This window comes from Triticum aestivum, chromosome 5A, assembly GCF_018294505.1.
Source record: "Triticum aestivum cultivar Chinese Spring chromosome 5A, IWGSC CS RefSeq v2.1, whole genome shotgun sequence".
Lineage (NCBI taxonomy): Eukaryota > Viridiplantae > Streptophyta > Magnoliopsida > Poales > Poaceae > Triticum > Triticum aestivum.
In genome coordinates this window covers 581187208-581207183 of record NC_057806.1, presented here as the reverse complement: position 1 = coordinate 581207183, position 19976 = coordinate 581187208, and the positions used below count along the sequence as shown (strand labels likewise).

At 40.2% G+C, this 19976-nt stretch overlaps 1 protein-coding gene across 1 annotated transcript in view; it reads right to left on the bottom strand.

The window, feature by feature from the left end:
- The window catches only part of LOC123101587 (BTB/POZ and MATH domain-containing protein 2-like), a 32091-nt gene extending 19572 nt beyond the window's left edge, over positions 1–12519 (bottom strand). Inside the window, exons 1-2 of the mRNA XM_044522968.1 lie at positions 12195–12519; positions 7461–7484 (exon numbers count right to left, since the gene is read on the bottom strand). Coding sequence (XP_044378903.1) covers positions 7461–7484; positions 12195–12519 — 349 coding nt within the window. The remainder of the gene's footprint in view (positions 1–7460; positions 7485–12194) is intronic.
- Between the last annotated feature and the right edge of the window lie 7457 nt (positions 12520–19976).

The window sequence follows — 19976 nt, the reverse complement described above, 5'->3', positions numbered from 1 at the left end:
TTTCGTACCCTACCATAATCTCTTCGTTTGGTCTCTGCTATTAGTGACTTTGGAGTGACTCTTTGTTGCATGTTGAGGGATAGTTATATGATCCAATTATGTTATTATTGTTCAGAGAACTTGCACTAGTCAAAGTATGAACCCTAGGCCTTGTTTCCTAGCATTGCAATACCGTTTACGCTCACTTTTATCATTAGTTACCTTGCTGTTTTTATATTTTCAGATTACAAATACTCATATCTATCATCCATATTGCACTTGTATCACCATCTCTTCGCCGAATTAGTGCACCTATACAATTTACCATTGTATTGGGTGTGTTGGGGACACAAGAGACTCTTTGTTATTTGGTTGCAGGGTTGTTTGAGAGAGACCATATTCAACCTACGCCTCCCATGGATTGATAAACCTTAGGTCATCCACTTGAGGGAAATTTGCTACTGTTCTACAAACCTCTGCACTTGGAGGCCCAAAAACGTCTACAAGAAGAAGGTTGCGTAGTAGACATCAAGCTCTTTTCTGGCGCCGTTGGCGGGGAGGTGAGTGCTTGAAGGTATATCTTTAGATCTTGCAATCAAATATTTTAGTTTCTTGTTTTATCACTAGTTTAGTTTATAAAAGAAAACTACAAAAAATGGAATTGAGTTTGCCTCACACGCTTCATCTTTTTAATATCTTTCGTGAGAATGATGGAAAGGAAAATTGTGCTCAAGTGCTAGAAGAAGAAGTCTATAAAATGTTTGGCACTAAATCTTTGAATGATGAGCATGATTGTAATGTTATTTGTATGAACTATTTGAATATCCATACTACTAATGATCATTGCACTAGTCATGATGAAAATATCTCTTATAAGCATAAGATTTTTGTGGAGTGCATAGAGTTTGCAAGTACATACCAAACAGGAAGATAGATTCTGCAAGAGGCATAAGTATTTGGAAACTAAATGGTTGCAAGAAAGGCTAGATGTTTGTGCTAAAAATTTAAACTTTCTTAGCTGTACTTGTGAACTTTGCAATGAACATGATCATTTCAGTACCCAATGCAAATTGTTTCATGATAGTATCGTGTCCAAAAATTGTGATGACTTGATTTCCCTTGCACATCATAATGAACTTAGTTTGCTCTTGGGTTATGAAGAAATAAAACGTATATCTAAGGTTATTCCAGAATTTGCCCTTGATAGAGTTCTTAATTTTGGTCTAGACGAAATTTATATGTATTGTGAGGTGAATTGCATTGAAAATCCTTATATTGCCAAGTATATAAAGAAAAGAAAACAAATAGAGGATGAAGATAATATTAATGAAAGGGAAGAGGCTTCCCAATATCCTCCTATTATTTCTTATGATGAATCAGGTAATGAGGAGGAGCCTTCTATTCAACCAATCTCATTAATAAGGAGCTCCGAAAAGAGGATAAAACCCACACATGATGTGAAGAAGAAAAATAAAAGACGGAGAAGCAAAGGTAAAAATGTATCCATCCCAAATAATGTTGCTCCTATTACTCATTGTGATGATGATAATTGTTATACTATTGGTGCTATCCATACTATTAATGATGAGAGTGATTATGCTTATGATATGAAAAGGCCCAAGCTTGGGGATGCTATGTTTGATGAGAATGACAAGTTTGAAAATATATTTGCTTCAATTAATGTTTTTCCCAAGCTTGGGGATGCTATGTTTAATGAAGATGATATTTTTAGTCTCCCAAGTTTTAATATGCAAATTTATTATGCTGATAGCATGCCTCCTACTTATGGTGATTATATTGATGAAAGTGGGTTTGGAAGAGTGCGAACTTTAGGGAGTAATGATCCCACTATTTTGGAGGATGTTGAATCTTACTGTGATAATTATGAAAGTGGATTTGGAGAGGTCATGACTTTATTTAGTAATGATTCCACTATCTTGGAAGAGGTTTCAATTGATTACGATGAGAACAAAGTTGCTACTTATGATGATTATTGTGATGACACGTATGCTATAAAAAGTAGTGATGATTATATTAAAACTTGTCATGATTATGATTACCCTTTTACTGAATATTACTCTTTTAATGTGGAACAATTTGTAGTATTCGAGTTTCTTATGATACTCCCACTATTCCGAATGAGAAGAATTTTGCCTATGTGGAGAGTAGTAAATTTTCTATGCTTGTAGATCATGAAACGGATGCCTTATGTTATGGTTATATTGTTGAATTTATTCATGATGCTACTGAAATTTATTATGAGGGGGGAATATATGCTTTTATGAATTGCAATAATATCAAGTTTCCTCTCTATGTGCTTAAAGTTTTAAAGTTGTGCTTGTTTTGCCTTCCTATGCTAGTTGATTATGGTTCCCACAAGTTGTTTGCTCACAAAATCCCTATGCATAGTAAGTGTGTTACACTTAAATGTGCTAGTCATATTATTCATGATGCTCTCTTTATGTTACAATTCTTATCTTTTATGTGAGCATCATTGAAATCATCGTGCCTAGCTAAGGGCGTTAAACGATAGCGCTTGTTGGGAGGCAACCCAAATTTTTATTTTTGTCCCTTGCTTTTTATTCGTGTTTAGTAATAAATAATTCATCTAGCCTCTGGTTATATGCGGTTTTATGTTAATTAGTGTTTGTGCCAAGTAAAGCCTTTAGGATCTTCTTGGGTGATTGTTATTTGATCTTGCTGTAAAAAACAGAAAGTATGCGCTCACGAGAATAATTTTCATTTTTTACCCGAAAGCGATAAATTACCAATTCCAACTGCAGTAGATCAATAAACAAATTTCCTAGGACTTCATAATTTCTCAGGATTTTTGGAGTTACAGTAGTATTCGGAACCTACACATTACTACAGACTGTTCTGTTTTTGACAGATTCTGTTTTTCTATGTGTTGTTTGCTTATTTTGATGAATCTATGAGTAGTATCGGAGGTTATGAACCATAGAGAAGTTGGAATACCATAGATATTACACCAATATGAATTTAGAATGAGTTAACAACAGTACCTAAGTGGTGATTTATTTTCTTATACTAACGGAGCTTATAAGTTTTCTGTTAAGTTTTTTGTTGTGAAGTTTTCAAGATTTGGGTAAAGATTCGATGGACTATGGAATAAGGAGTGGCAAGAGCCTAATCTTGGGGATGCCCAAGGAACACCAATGTAATATTCAAGGACAACCAAGAGCCTAAGCTTGGGGATGCCCCGGAAGGCATCCCCTCTTTCGTCTTCGTTCATCGGTAACTTTACTTGGAGCTATATTTTTATTTACCACATGATATGTGTTTTGCTTGGAGCGTAATTTTATTTTATTTAGTTTTGCTTGATGTTTTAATAAAATACCAAGATCTGAAATTCTTAAATTTTAGAGAGTCTTCACATAGTTGCATAATTATTTGACTACTCATTGATCTTCACTTATATCTTTCGGAGTAGTTTGTTGTTGCTCTAGTGCATCACTTATATCTTTTTAGAGCATGGTGCTGGTTTTATTTTATAGAAATGGATGAACCCTCATGCTTCACTTATATTATTTTGAGAGTCTTAAACAACATGGAAATTTGCATTTAGGAATAATATAAAAACTTTCATAGAAGTGCATTGAATACTATGAGAAGTTTGATACTTGATAATTGTTTTGAGATATGGAGATGGTGATATTAGAGTCATGCTAGTTGAGTAGTTGTGAATTTGAGAATACTTGTGTTGAAGTTTGTGATTCCCATAGCATGCACGTATGGTGAACCGTTATGTCATGAAGTCGGAGCATGATTTATTTATTGATTGTCTTCCTTATGAGTGGCGGTCGGGGACGAGCGATGGTCTTTTCCTACCAATCTATCCCCCTAGGAGCATGCACGTAGTACTTTGTTTCGATAACTAATAGATTTTTTCAATAAGTATGTGAGTTATTTATGACTAATGTTGAGTCCATGGATTATACGCACCCTCACCCTTCCACCATTGCTAGCCTCTCTAGTACCGCACAACTTTCGCCGGTACCATAAACCCACCATATACCTTCCTCAAAACAGCCACCATACCTACCTATTATGGCATTTCCATAGCCATTCCGAGATATATTGCCATGCAACTTTCCACCATTCCGTTATTATGACATGCTTCATCATTGTCATATTGCTTTGCATGATCATGTAGTTGACATCGTATTTGTGGCAAAGCCACCGTTCATAATTCTTTCATACATGTCACTCATGCATCATTGCACATCCCGGTACACCGCCGGAGGCATTCACATAGAGTCATATTTTGTTCTAAGTATTGAGTTGTAATTCTTGAGTTGTAAGTAAATAAAAGTGTGATGATCATCATTATTAGAGCATTGTCCCATGTGAGGAAAGGATGATGGAGACTATGATTCCCCCACAAGTCGGGATGAGACTCTGGACGAAAAATATAAAAAAAAGATTAAAAAAAGAAAATGCCCAAATAAAAAAAGAAAAACAAAAAAATGAGAGAAAAAGAGAGAAGGGGCAATGCTACTATCCTTTTACCACACTTGTGCTTCAAAGTAGCACCATGATCTTCATGATAGAGAGTCTCCTATGTTGTCACTTTCATAAACTAGTGGGAATTTTACATTATAGAACTTGGCTTGTATATTCCAATGATGGGCTTCCTCAAATTGCCCTAGGTCTTCGTGAGCAAGCAAGTTGGATGCACACCCACTTAGTTTCTTTTGTTGAGCTTTCATACACTTATAGCTCTAGTGCATCCGTTGCATAGCAATCCCTACTCACTCACATTGATATCTATTGATGGGCATCTCAATAGCCCGTTGATATGCCTAGTTGATGTGAGACTATCTTCTCCTCTTTGTCTTCTCCACAACCACCATTATATTCCACCTATAGTGCTATATCCTTGGCTCATGCTCATGTATTGCATGAAGATTGAAAAAGTTTGAGAACATCAAAAGTATGAAACAATTGCTTGGCTTGTCATCGGGGTTGTGCATGATTTAAATATTTTGTGTGATGAAGATAGAGCATAGCCAGACTATATGATTTTGTAGGGATAGCTTTCTTTGGCCATGTTATTTTGAGAAGACATGATTACTTTGTTAGTATGTTTGAAGTATTTTTATTTTTATGTCAATATTAAACTTTTGTCTTGAATCTTATGGATCTGAATATTCTTGCCACAATAAATAAAATTACATTAAAGAATATTCTAGAAAGCATTCCACATCAAAAATTCTGTTTTTATCATTTACCTACTCGAGGACGAGCCGGAATTAAGCTTGGGGATGCTGATACGTCTCCAACGTATCTATATTTTTTGATTGTTCCATGCTATTATATTATCTGTTTTGGATGTTTATGGGCTTTATTATACACTTTTATACTATTTTTGGGACTAACCTATTAACCGGAGGCCCAGCCCAAATTGTTGTTTTCTTGCCTATTTCAGTGTTTCGAAGAAAAGGAATATCAAACGGAGTCCAAATGGAATGAAACCTTCGGGAGAGTTATTTTTGGAACGGAAGCAATCCAGGAGACTTGGAGTATACGTCAAGCAATCTTCAAGGTGGCCACGAGGCAGGGAGGCGTGCCTGCCCCCCAGGGCGCGCCCCCACCCTAATGGGCCCCTCGTGGCTCCCCTGACCGACTTCTTTCACCTATATACATCAATATACCCTAAAAACATCAAAGAGCAAAATAGATCGGGAGTTCCTCTAGCCACCTCCGTAGCCACCGAAAACCAATCTAGACCCGTTCCATCACCCTGCCGGGGGGGGGGGGGTAATCCCTCTCAGTGGCCATCTTCATCATCCCGGTTCTCTCCATGACGAGGAGGGAGTAGTCCACCCTCGGGGCTGAGGGTATGTACCAGTAGCTATGTGTTTGATCTCTCTCTCTCCCTCTCTCTCTCTCTCTCGTGTTCTTGAGGTGGTATGATATTGATGTATCGCGAGCTTTGCTATTATAGTTGGATCTTATGATGTTTTCTCCCCCTCTACTCTCTTGTAATGGATTGAGTTTTCCCTTTGAAGTTATCTTATCGGATTGAGTCTTTAAGGATTTGAGAACACTTGATGTACGTCTTGCATGTGCTTATTGATGTCTACTACACAACCTTGTTCTTGTAGACGTTGTTGGGCCTCCAAGTTCAGAGGTTTGTAGGATAGTAGCAAATTTCCCTCTAGTGGATGACCTAAGGTTTATCAATCCGTAGGAGGCGTAGGATGAAGATGGTCTCTCTCAAGCAACCCTTCAACCAAATAACAAAGAGTCTCTTGTGTCCCCAACACACCCAATACAATGGTAAATTGTATAGGTGCACTAGTTCAGCGAAGAGATGGTGATACAAGTGGTATATGGATAATAGATATATGTTTTTGTAATCTGAAAATAAAAAAACAGCAACGTAACTAATGGTGAAAGTGAGCACAAACGATATTGCAATGCTAGGAAACAAGGCCTAGGGTTCATACTTTCAATAGTGCAAGTTCTCTCAACAATAATAACATAATTGGATCATATAACTATCCCTCAACATGCAACAAAGAGTCACTCCAAAGTTACCAATAGAGGAGAACAAACGAAGAGATTATGGTAGGGTATGAAACCACCTCAAAGTTATCCTTTCTGATCGATCTATTCAAGAGTCCATAGTAAAATAACATGAAGCTATTCTTTCCGTTCAATCTATCATAAAGTTCCTACTAGAATAACACCTTAAGACACAAATCAACCAAAACCCTAATGTCACCTAGATACTCCAATATCACCTCAATTATCTGTGGGTATGATTATACGATATGCATCACACAATCTCAGATTCATCTATTCAAACCAACACAAAGTACTTTAAAGAGTGCCCTAAAGATTCTACCGGAGAGTCAAGACGAAAACGTGTGCCAACCCCTATGCATAGGTTCATGGGGAGAACCTGCAAGTTGATCACCAAAACATACATCAAGTGGATCAATAGAATACCCCATTGTCACCACGGGTATCCCACGCAAGACATACATCAAGTGTCCTCAAATCCTAAAAGACTCAATCCTATAAGATAACTTCAAAGGGAAAACTCAATCCATTACAAGAGAGTAGAGGGGGAGAAACATCATAAGATCCAACTATAACAACAAAGCTCGCGATACATCAAGATCGTACCACCTCAAGAACATGAGAGAGAGAGAGAGATCAAACACATAGCTACTGGTACATACCCTCAGCCCCGAGGGTGCGCCGGGATGATGAAGATGGCCACCGGAGAGGGATTCCCCCTCCGGTAGGGAGCCGGAACGGCTCTAGATTGGTTTTTGGTGGCTACGGAGGCTTCTGGCAGCGGAACTCCCGATCTATTATGCTCCCCGATGGTTTTAGGGTATATTGGTATATATAGAAGGAAGAAATACGTTAGGGGAGCCACGAGGAGCCCACGAGGGTGGAGGGCGCGCCCCCCTGCCTCGTGCCTTCCTCGTTGCTTCCCTTACGTAAACCCCAAGTCTTCTGGATTGCTTCCGTTCCAAAAATAAGTTCCATGAAGTTTCATGTCAATTAGATTCCGTTTGATTTTCCTTTTCTGCGATACTCTAAAACAAGGAAAAAACTGATACTGGCACTGGGTTCTAGGTTAATAGGTTAGTACCAAAAATCATATAAAATAGCATATAAATGCATATAAAACATCCAAAGTTGATAATATAATAGCATGGAACAAACAAAAATTATAGATACGTTGGAGACGTATCACTTATCTGTGGTGACAATGGGATATCACGCGATCCACTTGATGTATGTTTTGGTGATCAACTTGCGAGTTCCGTGAACTTATGCATAGAGGTTGGCACACGTTTTCATCTTGACTCTCCGGTAGAATCTTTGGGGCACTCTTTGAAGTTCTTTGTGTTGGTTGAATAGATAAATCTGAGATTGTGTGATGCATATCGTATAATCATACCCACGGATACTTGAGGTGACATTGGAGTATCTAGGTGACATTAGGGTTTTGGTTGATTTGTATCTGAAGCTGTTATTCTAGTACGAACTCTATGATATATCGAACGGAAAGAATAGCTTCATGTTATTTTACTACGGACTCTTAAATAGATCGATAAGAAAGGATAACTTTGAGGTGGTTCCGTACCCTACCATAATCTCTTCGTTTGTTCTCCTCTATTAGTGACTTTGGAGTGAATCTTTGTTGCATTTTGAGGGATAGTTATATGATCCAATTGTGTTATTATTGTTGAGAGAACTTGCACTAGTGAAAGTATGAACCCTAGGCCTTGTTTCCTAGCATTGCAATACCGTTTACACTCACTATTATCATTAGTTACCTTGCTGTTTTTATATTTTCAGATTACAAATACCCATATCTATCATCCATATTGCACTTGTATGACCATCTCTTCGCCGAACTAGTGCACCTATGCAATTTACCATTGTATTGGGTGTGTTGGGGACACAAGAGACTCTTTGTTACTCCCTTCGTTCATCAATATAAGATGTATTATTTTTTCAAAATGTCAAACTTCTCTAACTTTGACCATGTTTTTAGACAAAATTATCAATGTCTAGAACACCAAATCATTGTCACTAGATTCACTATGAAATATATTTTTATATTTTACATATTCGGTATTCTAAATCTTTATAGATTTTGCTATAAAGTTGGTCAAACATAGACAATGGTTGACTTTTTGAAAAACTAATACACCTTACAATAAGGAACAGAGGGAGTATTTGGTTGCAAGGTTGTTTAAGAGAGACCATCTTCAACCTACGCCTCCCACAGATTGATAAACCTTAGGTCATCCATTTGAGGGAAATTTGCTACTGTCCTACAAACCTCTGCACTTGGAGGCCCAACAACGTCTACAAGAAGAAGGTTGCATAGTAGACATCAATACTGTATTCCAACTTCACCATGGTTCATACCCCTCGATACTACCCATAGATTCATCAAAATAAGCGATCAACACATAGAAAACATAATCTGTCAAAAACAGGTCAGTCTGTAGTAATCTGGAAGTTTAGTATACTTCTCTAACTCCAAAAAATTCTAAACAAATATGAAAATTTAAAAAATTTGTACAGAAGTAATGTGCAAAAAGTTTCAGACCCATTTGACTTTCCAGTAAAAAAATGTAAAATCACGCGCTGCAGCCAAAGTTTCTATTTTTGTACTGAACAAAGTAAACAAGCAATCTAATCATCCTAAAACCAAGGCTTGGTACATTATTTTTATAATACAATGGATATATACAAGGGGATAATTATTTTCAGAGAAGCTTCCATGAATTTTTTTTACATTGTTTCCATGAGCATGAACACAAGTGTTCAAGGTTGACCCTCACTTCTCCAATGCAAAACCTTCCAATCAATTCTCTTATTGAAAAACTTCTTAGGAATGAGAGGCAAGTAATTTTTTTGTATTTTCATTATTTCATTTTTTTGTATGTTTCACCCACAACTAGCAGAAATAAAAAGGGAAAAACAAAATCTACTTAGTGAAGAAAGAAAACAGGCATACACAAGAATATCAACCCCACGCTATTGCTCCCCGGCAACAGCGCCAGAAAAGAGCTTGATAATCCCCAAGTGCAGGGAATCATCTTAGCAATTCATAAAGGTGGAAGTGATAAGTATGGAGTGTGAACCCACAAGGAGCTAAAGGTAAGATCAATATTCTCTCAAGCCCTCTCTGCCACTGATACGACTCTACGTACACCAAACATTTGCTTCCAACTAGAAACGAGAAATAAAACTACATTGTGGGTATGAAGAGGATAACTTTGCATGATATTGGAGAGCTAAAATATGAAATTAGGTGTTGTTATCATAAAGTTAGAATATATTACTAAATATTATAAACAATGAGTGTGGAATAATGATGGGTCGGTGTGCAGAATTGTCCTAGGCAATTGTTAACAAGACCGATAGTCGTCATTGCAATTTCATATGAGGGAGAGGCATAAGCTAACATACTTTCTCTTCTTGGATCATATGCACTTACGATTGGAACTCTAGCAAGCATCCACAACTACTAAAGATCATTAAGGTAAAACCCAACCATAGCATTAAAGCATCAAGTCCCCTTTATCCCATACACAACAACCCCCTTACTCGGGTTTATGCTTCTATCACTCAAGCAACCCACTATAAGTGAATCATGAACGTATTGCAACACCCTACAATGGGAATCCCTCATGCTTGTGCGACATGGAGGGCACAATAGGACGACACCAAAATAAAACATAAAACTCGTACCAATCTAGATCATCAATCAACCCAAAGATAAAGGATATCTACCCAAAACATCATAGGATGGCAACACGTCATTGGATCATAATATGTGGCATAAAGCGCCATGTTCAAGTAGGGATTACAGCAGGGTGCGGGAGAGTGGACCGCGTAAAAGAGATGAGGATGGTGATGATGATGGTGATGTTGATGAAGACGATCACCGTGGCGATGATTCCCCTCTTGATGGCACTCCGGTGCCACCAAGAGAGAGGAGGAGAGGTTCTCCCCTTTGTGCTTCCTCCTCCATGGCCTCCCCTGGATCGGGAGAGGTTCTCCCTCTGGTCCTTGGCCTTTATGGTGATGATGGCCCCTCCGGGATCCTCCTCCATGCCCTCCGGTGATGATGGCCCCCTTCGGCCGGGTGCCAGATAGGGCCTAAATTGAGTTCTCGTGGCTAAAGAGGCCTGCAGCGGCGGGACTTCTGATCTAGGTTATTTTCTAGGGGTTTCTCTATTTATAGGAATTTTTGGCATCGGTTTCACGTCAGGGGGTCTCCAAGTCGTCCATGAGATGGGGGCCCACACCCAGGGGGTGGGGCGTGCCCCCACCCTCGTGGACGGCTTGGGACTCTTCTGGTCCAAGTCTTTTACTCCGGGGGCTTCTTTTGGTCCATAAAAAATCATCAAAAATTGGCACGTCAATTGGACTTCGTTTGGTATTCCTTTTTCTGCAATACTAAAAAACAAGGGAAAATAGAAACTGGCACTGGGCTCTAGGTTAATAGGTTAGTCCCAAAAATCATATAAAATAGCATATAAATGCATATAAAACATCTAAGATGGATAATATAATAGCATGAATACTTCATCAAATTATAGATACGTTGGAGACGTATCAGTCACCGCCTATCGACCTCCCGTGGTATGCGCTGCGCCGTATCCCTTGGCGCGGGAACACCACCGTCCGCATCGGTCTTCGTCATGCAGTCAGGGTTCTTCGCCTACTTCGAGCACCGCCACCGCACTCCTAACCTAGCCGCCGCCGCTCTTCTTTGGCCGTCGCCGCCGCTACCCCCGTAGATGCCACCGCCGCCCGTCCACCTTCATCGTCTTTGTCCAGCACCAGCCCGTCGCCAGCGTCGCCGTCATCTACCCCGAGCACTTCTTCTACTTCGACACCCACGGGAGACATCGGCCCCGCGCTGATTGGCACCACAACTGTCATTGAGTCCTTCTCTGCTGTCTTCTCCGAGTTCCTCTAAATGACATACAGCTCGTGCAGGTCCCAGTCTACGCATGCCCGGTGCTGGCAACACCAAAGCGTGCCTTCGTCCATGATGTGTCCCCGAGCCTGGTAAGCCTGGTGCGGTGTTTCGTCAACTTCTTCTTCGTCCGTCTACGCATGCTCGGTGCTGGCAATACCGGTGCGTGCCTTCGTCTACGATGTGTCCCTGAGCTTGGTAACCCCGACGTGGTGCGTTGTCAACAACGTCTTCTTTCCGGCGCACCACTACTTCGACACCACTGCGCCCATGTTAACTCGGCGCCTCCTTGTGCCCGCGGCTTCAGAAGGACTTCCTCGACACTGGTCACCCCGAATCGACATCGACCACGGCATTCTTCGCACGGCTACCTCGACCACGGCTCCACCACACACACTCTTGGCTACCTCGACAAACGGCACAAAGGGCTACCACCTTGCTTGAGCAATCCCGTCAGGTTTCCAATCCAGCCGCGACTTCCGCGATGCATCGACCGTTATGACTGTGGGGGGTGTCCGTCGGCTTGCCTTCGGATTCTTCTCCAGTCTCACCGTCTGCATCGCTACCGTTGTGACTGCGGGCGGATATTGAGTATAAGATTATTAGGAAGTATAGGATAGACTAGGATTTGGTCCTGCCTTGTCTTGTACTCCAAGTTGGTCATTGTACTCCTATATATATGCCCACGAGGCTCAAGCAATACAATGAACAATTCCACCAAACTCCTCTCTCCCTTCTAACATGGTACTATGGGTATAGAGCGGCACCGGCTTCCCATGTCGGTCGAGTAAGCTGAACTTGGCTTGTGCCTTCATGGCCTCGGCCTCAGTGATGGTATCAGCGAGTGTGAGATACAAGGATATGTAATCGGTGTTATTGGACTCGGCCCCGTTGGGACTGTAACTCACATTTCTAGCAAGGCTGATGAAAGTCAAAGACTTCTTTGTTGCCCTTACGAGGAGAGAGGTTGGGAATGGGGTCAAAACTTTGTTCTGGGAAGATGTGTGGATCGGGAATAGAAAACTTGCTGAAGTTTTTCCCATACTATATAGTATTACCTTTAGTAAAATGGTGACTGTGAAAAGAGTTGTGGAGGAAGGTTGGGATACTATGACTTCCAGGAGAGCTATCCATGAGGAAATTTTGGCATAGTGGGAGGAGATAAAAAGCTTGGTGGGGGAGGTTGAGCAGAAAGATGAGAATGACAGGGTGATTTGGATGCTTAATAAGAAAAAGAAGTTTGTGGTGAAGGAGTGTTTATGTTTCTCAAATCATATCCCCTTGCTGGGTTTAGAGGGATTTGGAAACTTAGAATGCCATTAAAGATTAGAATCTTTTTATGGTTGATGATCAAAAAGAGTATTCTGACGAAAGATAATCTAATGAAGAGAGGATGGACTGGAAATGAGGAATGCCACTTTTGTGGTGGCAAAGAGAATATTGATCGCCTGATGTTCCAATGTAGTTTGTCCAGATACGTATGGCAAGTGATGATTTGTGCCTTTGATTTGTCTAGACCTCCTGATGGAGTGGCCGACATGCTTGGCGATTGGACCAGATCCTTCCCTAGAAGTCAAAGGCGTCTGGTGCTTATTGGGGTGTGGCGATTTGTTGGATTTTGTGGAAAACTAAAAATAGAGCTTGTTTTGATAAAATATTCCCTGATGATCCTTCTTCTATGGTTTTCAAACTCTGCTCTTTGTTGACATCTTGGAGTATATTGCAGAAACCCAAGATAGAAGCGTAAGTGAGGACGGCGTGCTAAAGATGAGGGAGGTGCTGTGGGGGGTCTACAACAGAAGATTTGGAATTTTGGATGGAACCTTCTAGGCAGAAGAATATGTGGGTGATGCCCCTGCAGCGAGAGCGTCTGAGGCTTTTGCTTTGGGTGGTGCCTAGTCCTATTTTGTGTGTGTTAGTAGGCTGTCATTTGCGCTGGGAGGAACACCTGACCTGAATAGCATATCTGCGTGTAAGATAGTAGTTCAGGGAGTGAATTGCAAAAAAACATAGACATTGAAGGCCAGGGTTGCAGAAATGACAAGTCTCTAGTTTTGTGCCCAAAACACTAATTACCAGGCTAATTTTTTTGCAGAAACCACAAGTCGCTCGGTTCGGTCATTTTAAGTGGGATTATGACAGGTGGGACCCGCTTTTGTCGATGTGGCATAACTGTTCATCCGTTTGACTCGTTAGACACCATTAGACGCCGTGCGCGGGCCGGTTCGAGCTGGAACCCTTTTGACCGGTCCCTCCCAGCTAGCTCTTCTCCATCTATTTCCCTCCCCCGCACCCTCTTCTCTCAGACATGGCGACGGCGAGTGGTAGCGGCGACTGCGGTGGGCCTGCCGGTGGCGGAGATGACATGCCACTAGAGGCGGATCTCTGCGACAGCTCAAACCCCGGTGCCCCTTCGGACAGCCCCAACCCCAGGCCCCAGCACTCGCTCGAGTTCATGGCGGCTAGATCTTGGGCTAGGGCCGTGAAGGCGGATCCGACGGAAAGCCAACGGTGGGGCTCGTCATTCAGCGGCGTCTAGTAAGTTTCCCTCAATTTGTACAGATTCTAGGGTTAGGGTTAGAGTTAGGGTTAGGATTCAGCGGCTAGATCTTGGGCTGTATGTATGTGTGGTTATTTTGATTTGCACTATTAAACCCTAGCTTGGGTACTGAAACACTATATCGGATTTTGGGGGAGGGGGAGGGGAATAGCCCACTGTCATAGACTCATATTAATTTGTAATGTCATATTAATTTTTTTAAGTTGATATGTAGCTTTGTAAGGTTAATTAGAGCAGTGCCAATAAGAGCAAAATATTATACTTTTTGTTAATATGCAGTGTTAGTTAGAGTATATTACTATGAACTTTTGTATAGTAATTATGCAATGTTAATTAGAATTGTTGTATTATCTTGTTGTCTAGTTTGGACGATGCTATTTGGGAAGTTAGAATGCACTTCCATGAAAGAGACAACTTGGAGAGATCCCTCTGCATTTCAGACATCACATATCACAATTTGGTAGCATTAATAGAGACAGAGGGATATGGGCTGAATGATTACATTTACTTTGTGAGGGAGCCTGGTGTGGGTATTGCAGGATTGGAAGAAATTTTTGATGATGACAAGGTGGATGAAATGCTTGACCATATTGCTAATAACGATCAGAATGTAGTGAATTTGACAGTGATTAGGGCCACTGATCCAAGACCTGCATATTTGAATTCAGGATATTTGTATGAGGAGCAGGTTCCTTTGAGTCAATTAGGAGAAAAACCTGTCTATGAAGTCAATCCTTCTGGAGTTCTATTCAGATCACCTGAGAAATTAAATAAAAAGAGGCAGTGAGAGCCACTTCAGTTCTTTTCCACACAACAGAGCACAAACTTAGATATTGCTAGGGAGCAAGATGAGCAGGAGACACTAATGGAGCTAAAGAGGAGAACCAAGATTGAGAACTTTAGGAAACATAAGGAGGCAGCTAAGCATGTTCAAATGGTTAAGTAAAAACTACCAGTGCTTTTAACTGAAGATGGTTCTGATCTGGATGGAGATGAGGACTTTCTTAACAGGCTTAATGATTTGAGAGGCAGAGAGAGGACCCGCTCCTTCATTTGAAGGAGACACTGATGTGGATGAAGTGTATGGGGAATATGAGTGATATGTCTCTGTTGTATCTACTTTTCCAAACACTTTTGCCCTTGTTTTGGACTCTAACTTGCATGATTTGAATGGAACTAACCCAGACTGATGCTGTTTTCAGCAGAATTACCATGGTGTTATTTATGTGCAGAAACAAAAGTTCTCGGAATGACCTGAAACTTCACGGAACAACTTTTTGGAAAATATAAAAAATCCTTGCAAAAGATGAAGGCCAGGGGGCCCACCACCTGCCCACGAGGGTGGGGGCGCGCCTGCCCCCCCTAGGGCATGCGCCCCTACATCGTGGGCCCCCTGGAGATCCTCCAACTCCAACTCCAACTCTATATATTGTGTTTCGGGGAGAAAAAAACCAGAGAGAAGAATTCATCGCGTTTTACGATACGGAGCCGCCGCCAAGCCCTAAAACCTCTCGGGAGGGCTGATCTGGAGACCGTTCGGGGCTCCGGAGAGGAGAATCCGTCGCCATCATCATCATCAACCATCCTCCATCACCAATTTCATGATGCTCACCGCCGTGCGTGAGTAATTCCATCGTAGGCTTGTTGGATGGTGATGGGTTGGATGGGATCTATCATGTAATCGAGTTAGTTTTGTTAGGGTTTGATCCCTAGTATCCACTATGTTCTAAGATTGATGTTGCTATGACTTTGCTATGCTTAATGCTTGTCACTAGGGCCTGAGTGCCATGATTTCAGATCTGAACCTATTATGTTTTCATCAATATATGAGTGTTCTTGATCCTATCTTGCAAGTCTATAGTCACCTATTATGTGTTATGATCCGTTAAACCCGAAGTGACAATAATCGGGATACTTACCGGTGATGACCGTAGTTTGAGGAGTTCATGTATTCACTATGTGTTAATGCTTTGTTCTGGTACTCTATTAAAAGGAGGCCTTAATATCCCTTAGTTTCCGTAAGGACCCCGCTGCCACGGGAGGGTAGGACAAAAGATGTCATGCAAGTTTTTTTCCATAAGCATGTATGACTATATTCGGAATACATGCCTACATTACATTGATGAACTAGAGCTAGTTCTGTGTCACCCTAGGTTATGACTGTTACATGATGAACCGCATCTGGCATAATTCTCCATCACTGATCCATTGCCTACGAGCTTTCCATATATTGTTCTTCGCTTATTTACTTTTCTGTTGCTATTGCTATCATCACTACAAAATACCAAAAACATTACTTTTGCTACCGTTACCTTTTGCTACCGTTACCACTACTATCATATTACTTTGCTACTAAACACTTTGCTGCAGATACTAAGTTTCCAAGTGTGGTTGAATTGACAACTCAGCTGCTAATACTTGAGAATATTCTTTGGCTCCCATTGTGTCGAATCAATAAATTTGGGTTGAATACTCTACCCTCGAAAACTGTTGCGATCCCCTATACTTGTGGGTTATCAAGACTATTTTCTGGCGCCGTTGCCGCGGAGCATAGCTCTATTCTTTGAGTCATTTGGGATTTATATCTGCTTATCATTATGAAGAACTTGAAAGATCCGAGAACTAAGATTTATCCCTCAACTATGAGGGGAGGTAAGGAACTGCCATCTGGCTCCGCACTTGATTCACCTTCTGTTTTGAGTAAGCTTGAGACACCTAAACCTGCTTCTGCTATTCGTTCTGATATGTCGCATGTTATTGATGATGCTACTTCTGTTGTACATGATACTTATGATAAAACTACTTCTATGCTTGATACTACTGTGCCACTTAGTGAATTTCTTGACGAACAACTTGCTAGGGCTAGAGAGATTGAAAATATTGAATCTGATAATACTGATGAAATTGATGATGAAGACTTGCCTGTTTATTCCTCAGGGTTATGTTTTTGATAAAGAATCTTCTTTAGCTATTTTAGCTTACAAAGATATATACGAACTCAAGAGGTTATTAGCTAAATGGAATCAGCAATCTCTAAATGCTAGAATGAAACCTGACCCTGCTTTTGCTACTTTACCTATCCGATAAGGATTATGAATTCTCTGTTGATACTGATATAATTACTTTGGTTGAATCTGATCCTTTTCATGGCTATGAATCTGAAACTGTTGTGGCACATCTTACTAAATTAAATGATATAGCCACCCTGTTCACTAAAGATGAGAGAACTCACTACTTTTATATCCTTAAAATATTTCCGTTCTCATTAAAGGGTGAAGCTAAGATATGGTTTAATTCTCTTGATCCTGGTTGTGTGCGTAGTCCCCAGGATATGATTTATTACTTCTCTACTAAATATTTCCCTGCTCATAAGAAACAAGCTGCTTTAAGGGATATATATAATTTTGAGCAAATTGAAGAAGAGAGTCTCCCACAAGCTTGGGGGAGGCTTCTCCAATTACTTAATGCTTTGCCTGATCATCCTCTTAAGAAAAATGAAATACTTGATATCTTTTATAATGGACTAACCGATGCCTCCAGAGATTACCCGGATAGTTGTGTTGGTTCTGTTTTCAGGGAAAGAACACCGGATGAAGCTGAAATTCTATTGAATAATATGTTGACAAATAAAAATAATTGTACACCTCCGGAGCCAATTCCTGAGCCTACTCCTAAACCAACTCCGAAGAAGAGGGGTATTCTATTTCTCAGTCCTGAAGATATGCAAGAGGCAAAGAAATCTATGAAAGAAAAAGGTATTAAAGCTGAAGATGTTAAGAATTTACCTCCTATTGAAGAAATACATGGTCTTAATTTACCGCCTGTTGAAGAAACATATGGTCTTAATCCTTCACCTATTGAAGAAACTCATGGTCTTGATAACCCGACACAGGTAGTAAAGGTAAATTCTCTCTATAGATATGATAAAGCTGAAATCCCATTTAGTAAATTTGCTAGCCCATGCTTAGATGAGTTTGATAAATTTATGGCTAAGCAAGAAGATTTTAATGCTTATTTTGGTAGACAATTGAAATACAATTCAAATATGCTCGAACACTTGGGTGATTATATGGCTCATGTCAAAGGTGAACTTACACTTATTAGTAAACATGCTTCTATGGTTACCACCCAAGTAGAACAAGTACTTAAAGCTCAAAATGATTTGCTCAATGAATTGAATAGTAAGAATAATGATAATGTTGTTAGAGTTATGATTAGAGGTGGTAAAATGACTCAGGAACCTTTGTATCCTGAAGGCCATCCTAAGAGAATTGAGCAAGACTCTCAGAGAAATAATGTGGATGCACCTAGTCCTTCTAAAAGGAAGAAAAAGAAAAATGATAGGACTTTGCATGCTTCTAGTGAACCTATTACTGAAACACCTCAGAATCCAAATGATATTTCTATTTCTGATGCTGAAACACAATCAGGTAATGAACCTGAAACTAGTGATAATGTTAATGATAATTTTCATGACGACGCTCAACCTAGTAATGATAATGATATAGAAATTGAACCTGCTGTTGATCTTCATAACCCACAATCAAAGAATCAACATTATGATAAGAAAGACTTTTTTGCTAGGAAACACAGTAAAGAAAGAGACCCTTGGGTTCAGAAACCCATGCCTTTTCCTCCCAAACCATCCAAGAAAAAGGATGATGAGGATTTTGAGCGCTTTGCTGAAATGATTAGACCTATCTTTTTGCGTATGCGATTAACTGATATGCTTAAAATGAATCCTTATGCTAAGTACATGAAAGAATTTGTTACTAATAAAAGGAAGATACCGGAAGCTGAAATTTCCACCATGCTTGCTAATTATACTTTTAAGGGTGGAATACCAAAGAAACATGGAGATTCCGGTGTACCAACTATACCATGCTCCATTAAAAGAAACTATGTTAAAACTGCTTTATGTGATCTTGGATCCGGTGTTAGTGTTATGCCTCTCTCTTTATATCATAGACTTGATTTGAATAATTTGACACCTACTGAAATATCTTTGCAAATGGATGATAAATCAACTGCTATACCTGTCGGTATTTGTGGGGATGTGCTTGTTGTAGTTGCAAACGTTACTATTTTAACGGACTTTGTTATTCTTGCTATTCCCAAGGACGATAGTATGTCTATTATTCTTGGAAGACCCTTTTTGAATACTGCAGGGGCTGTTATTGATTGCATTAAAGGCAATGTCACTTTTCATGTTAATGGTAATGAGCACACGATACACTTTCCAAGGAAACAACCTCAAGTTCATAGTATCAACTCTATTGGAAAAATTCCATCGATTATATTTGGAGGTTTTGAATTTCCTCTTCCTACTTTCAAGAAGAAATATGATATTCTTATTATTGGGGATGTGCATATCCCCGTTGAGGTAACATAGTGTTATTCGGAATTTTTCCGGTTCCATGTTATTCGGAATGAGTTCGTTAACAAGACTTGATCAACCTTGTTAGTGGATTCCTTTTGATGATCATGAGATGGATGAAACTAGAAGGCACAACCTTCTGTACCCCACTTTTACTTTCTCTTATTTATATTAAATAAAATAAAAATAGCATTTTTCTGTCTGTTATCTGATTATCCGTGCAATATAAAAATACCCCAAAAATAAAAGTTCTCCAAATGCCCTGAAATTTAAATATGATTTTTTCTAGAATATTTTAGAATATTTGGCACTGAGAACATAGCAGGGGGGTCACCCACCTGCCCATGAGGGTGGAGGGCGCACCCTACCCCCTGGGCGCGCCCCCTGCCTCGTGGGCCCATGGTGGCCCTCCTCCACTTATCCTTTCACCCACACACTCTTTCTTCCTCCCACAAACATGAACAACTAGCTCAAACCCAAGTCCAAGCTCATTTTGCTGCCATTTTTGATCTCCTTGCTCAAAGCACCTCTCACAAAACTGCTTGGGAAGATTGTTCCTTCAT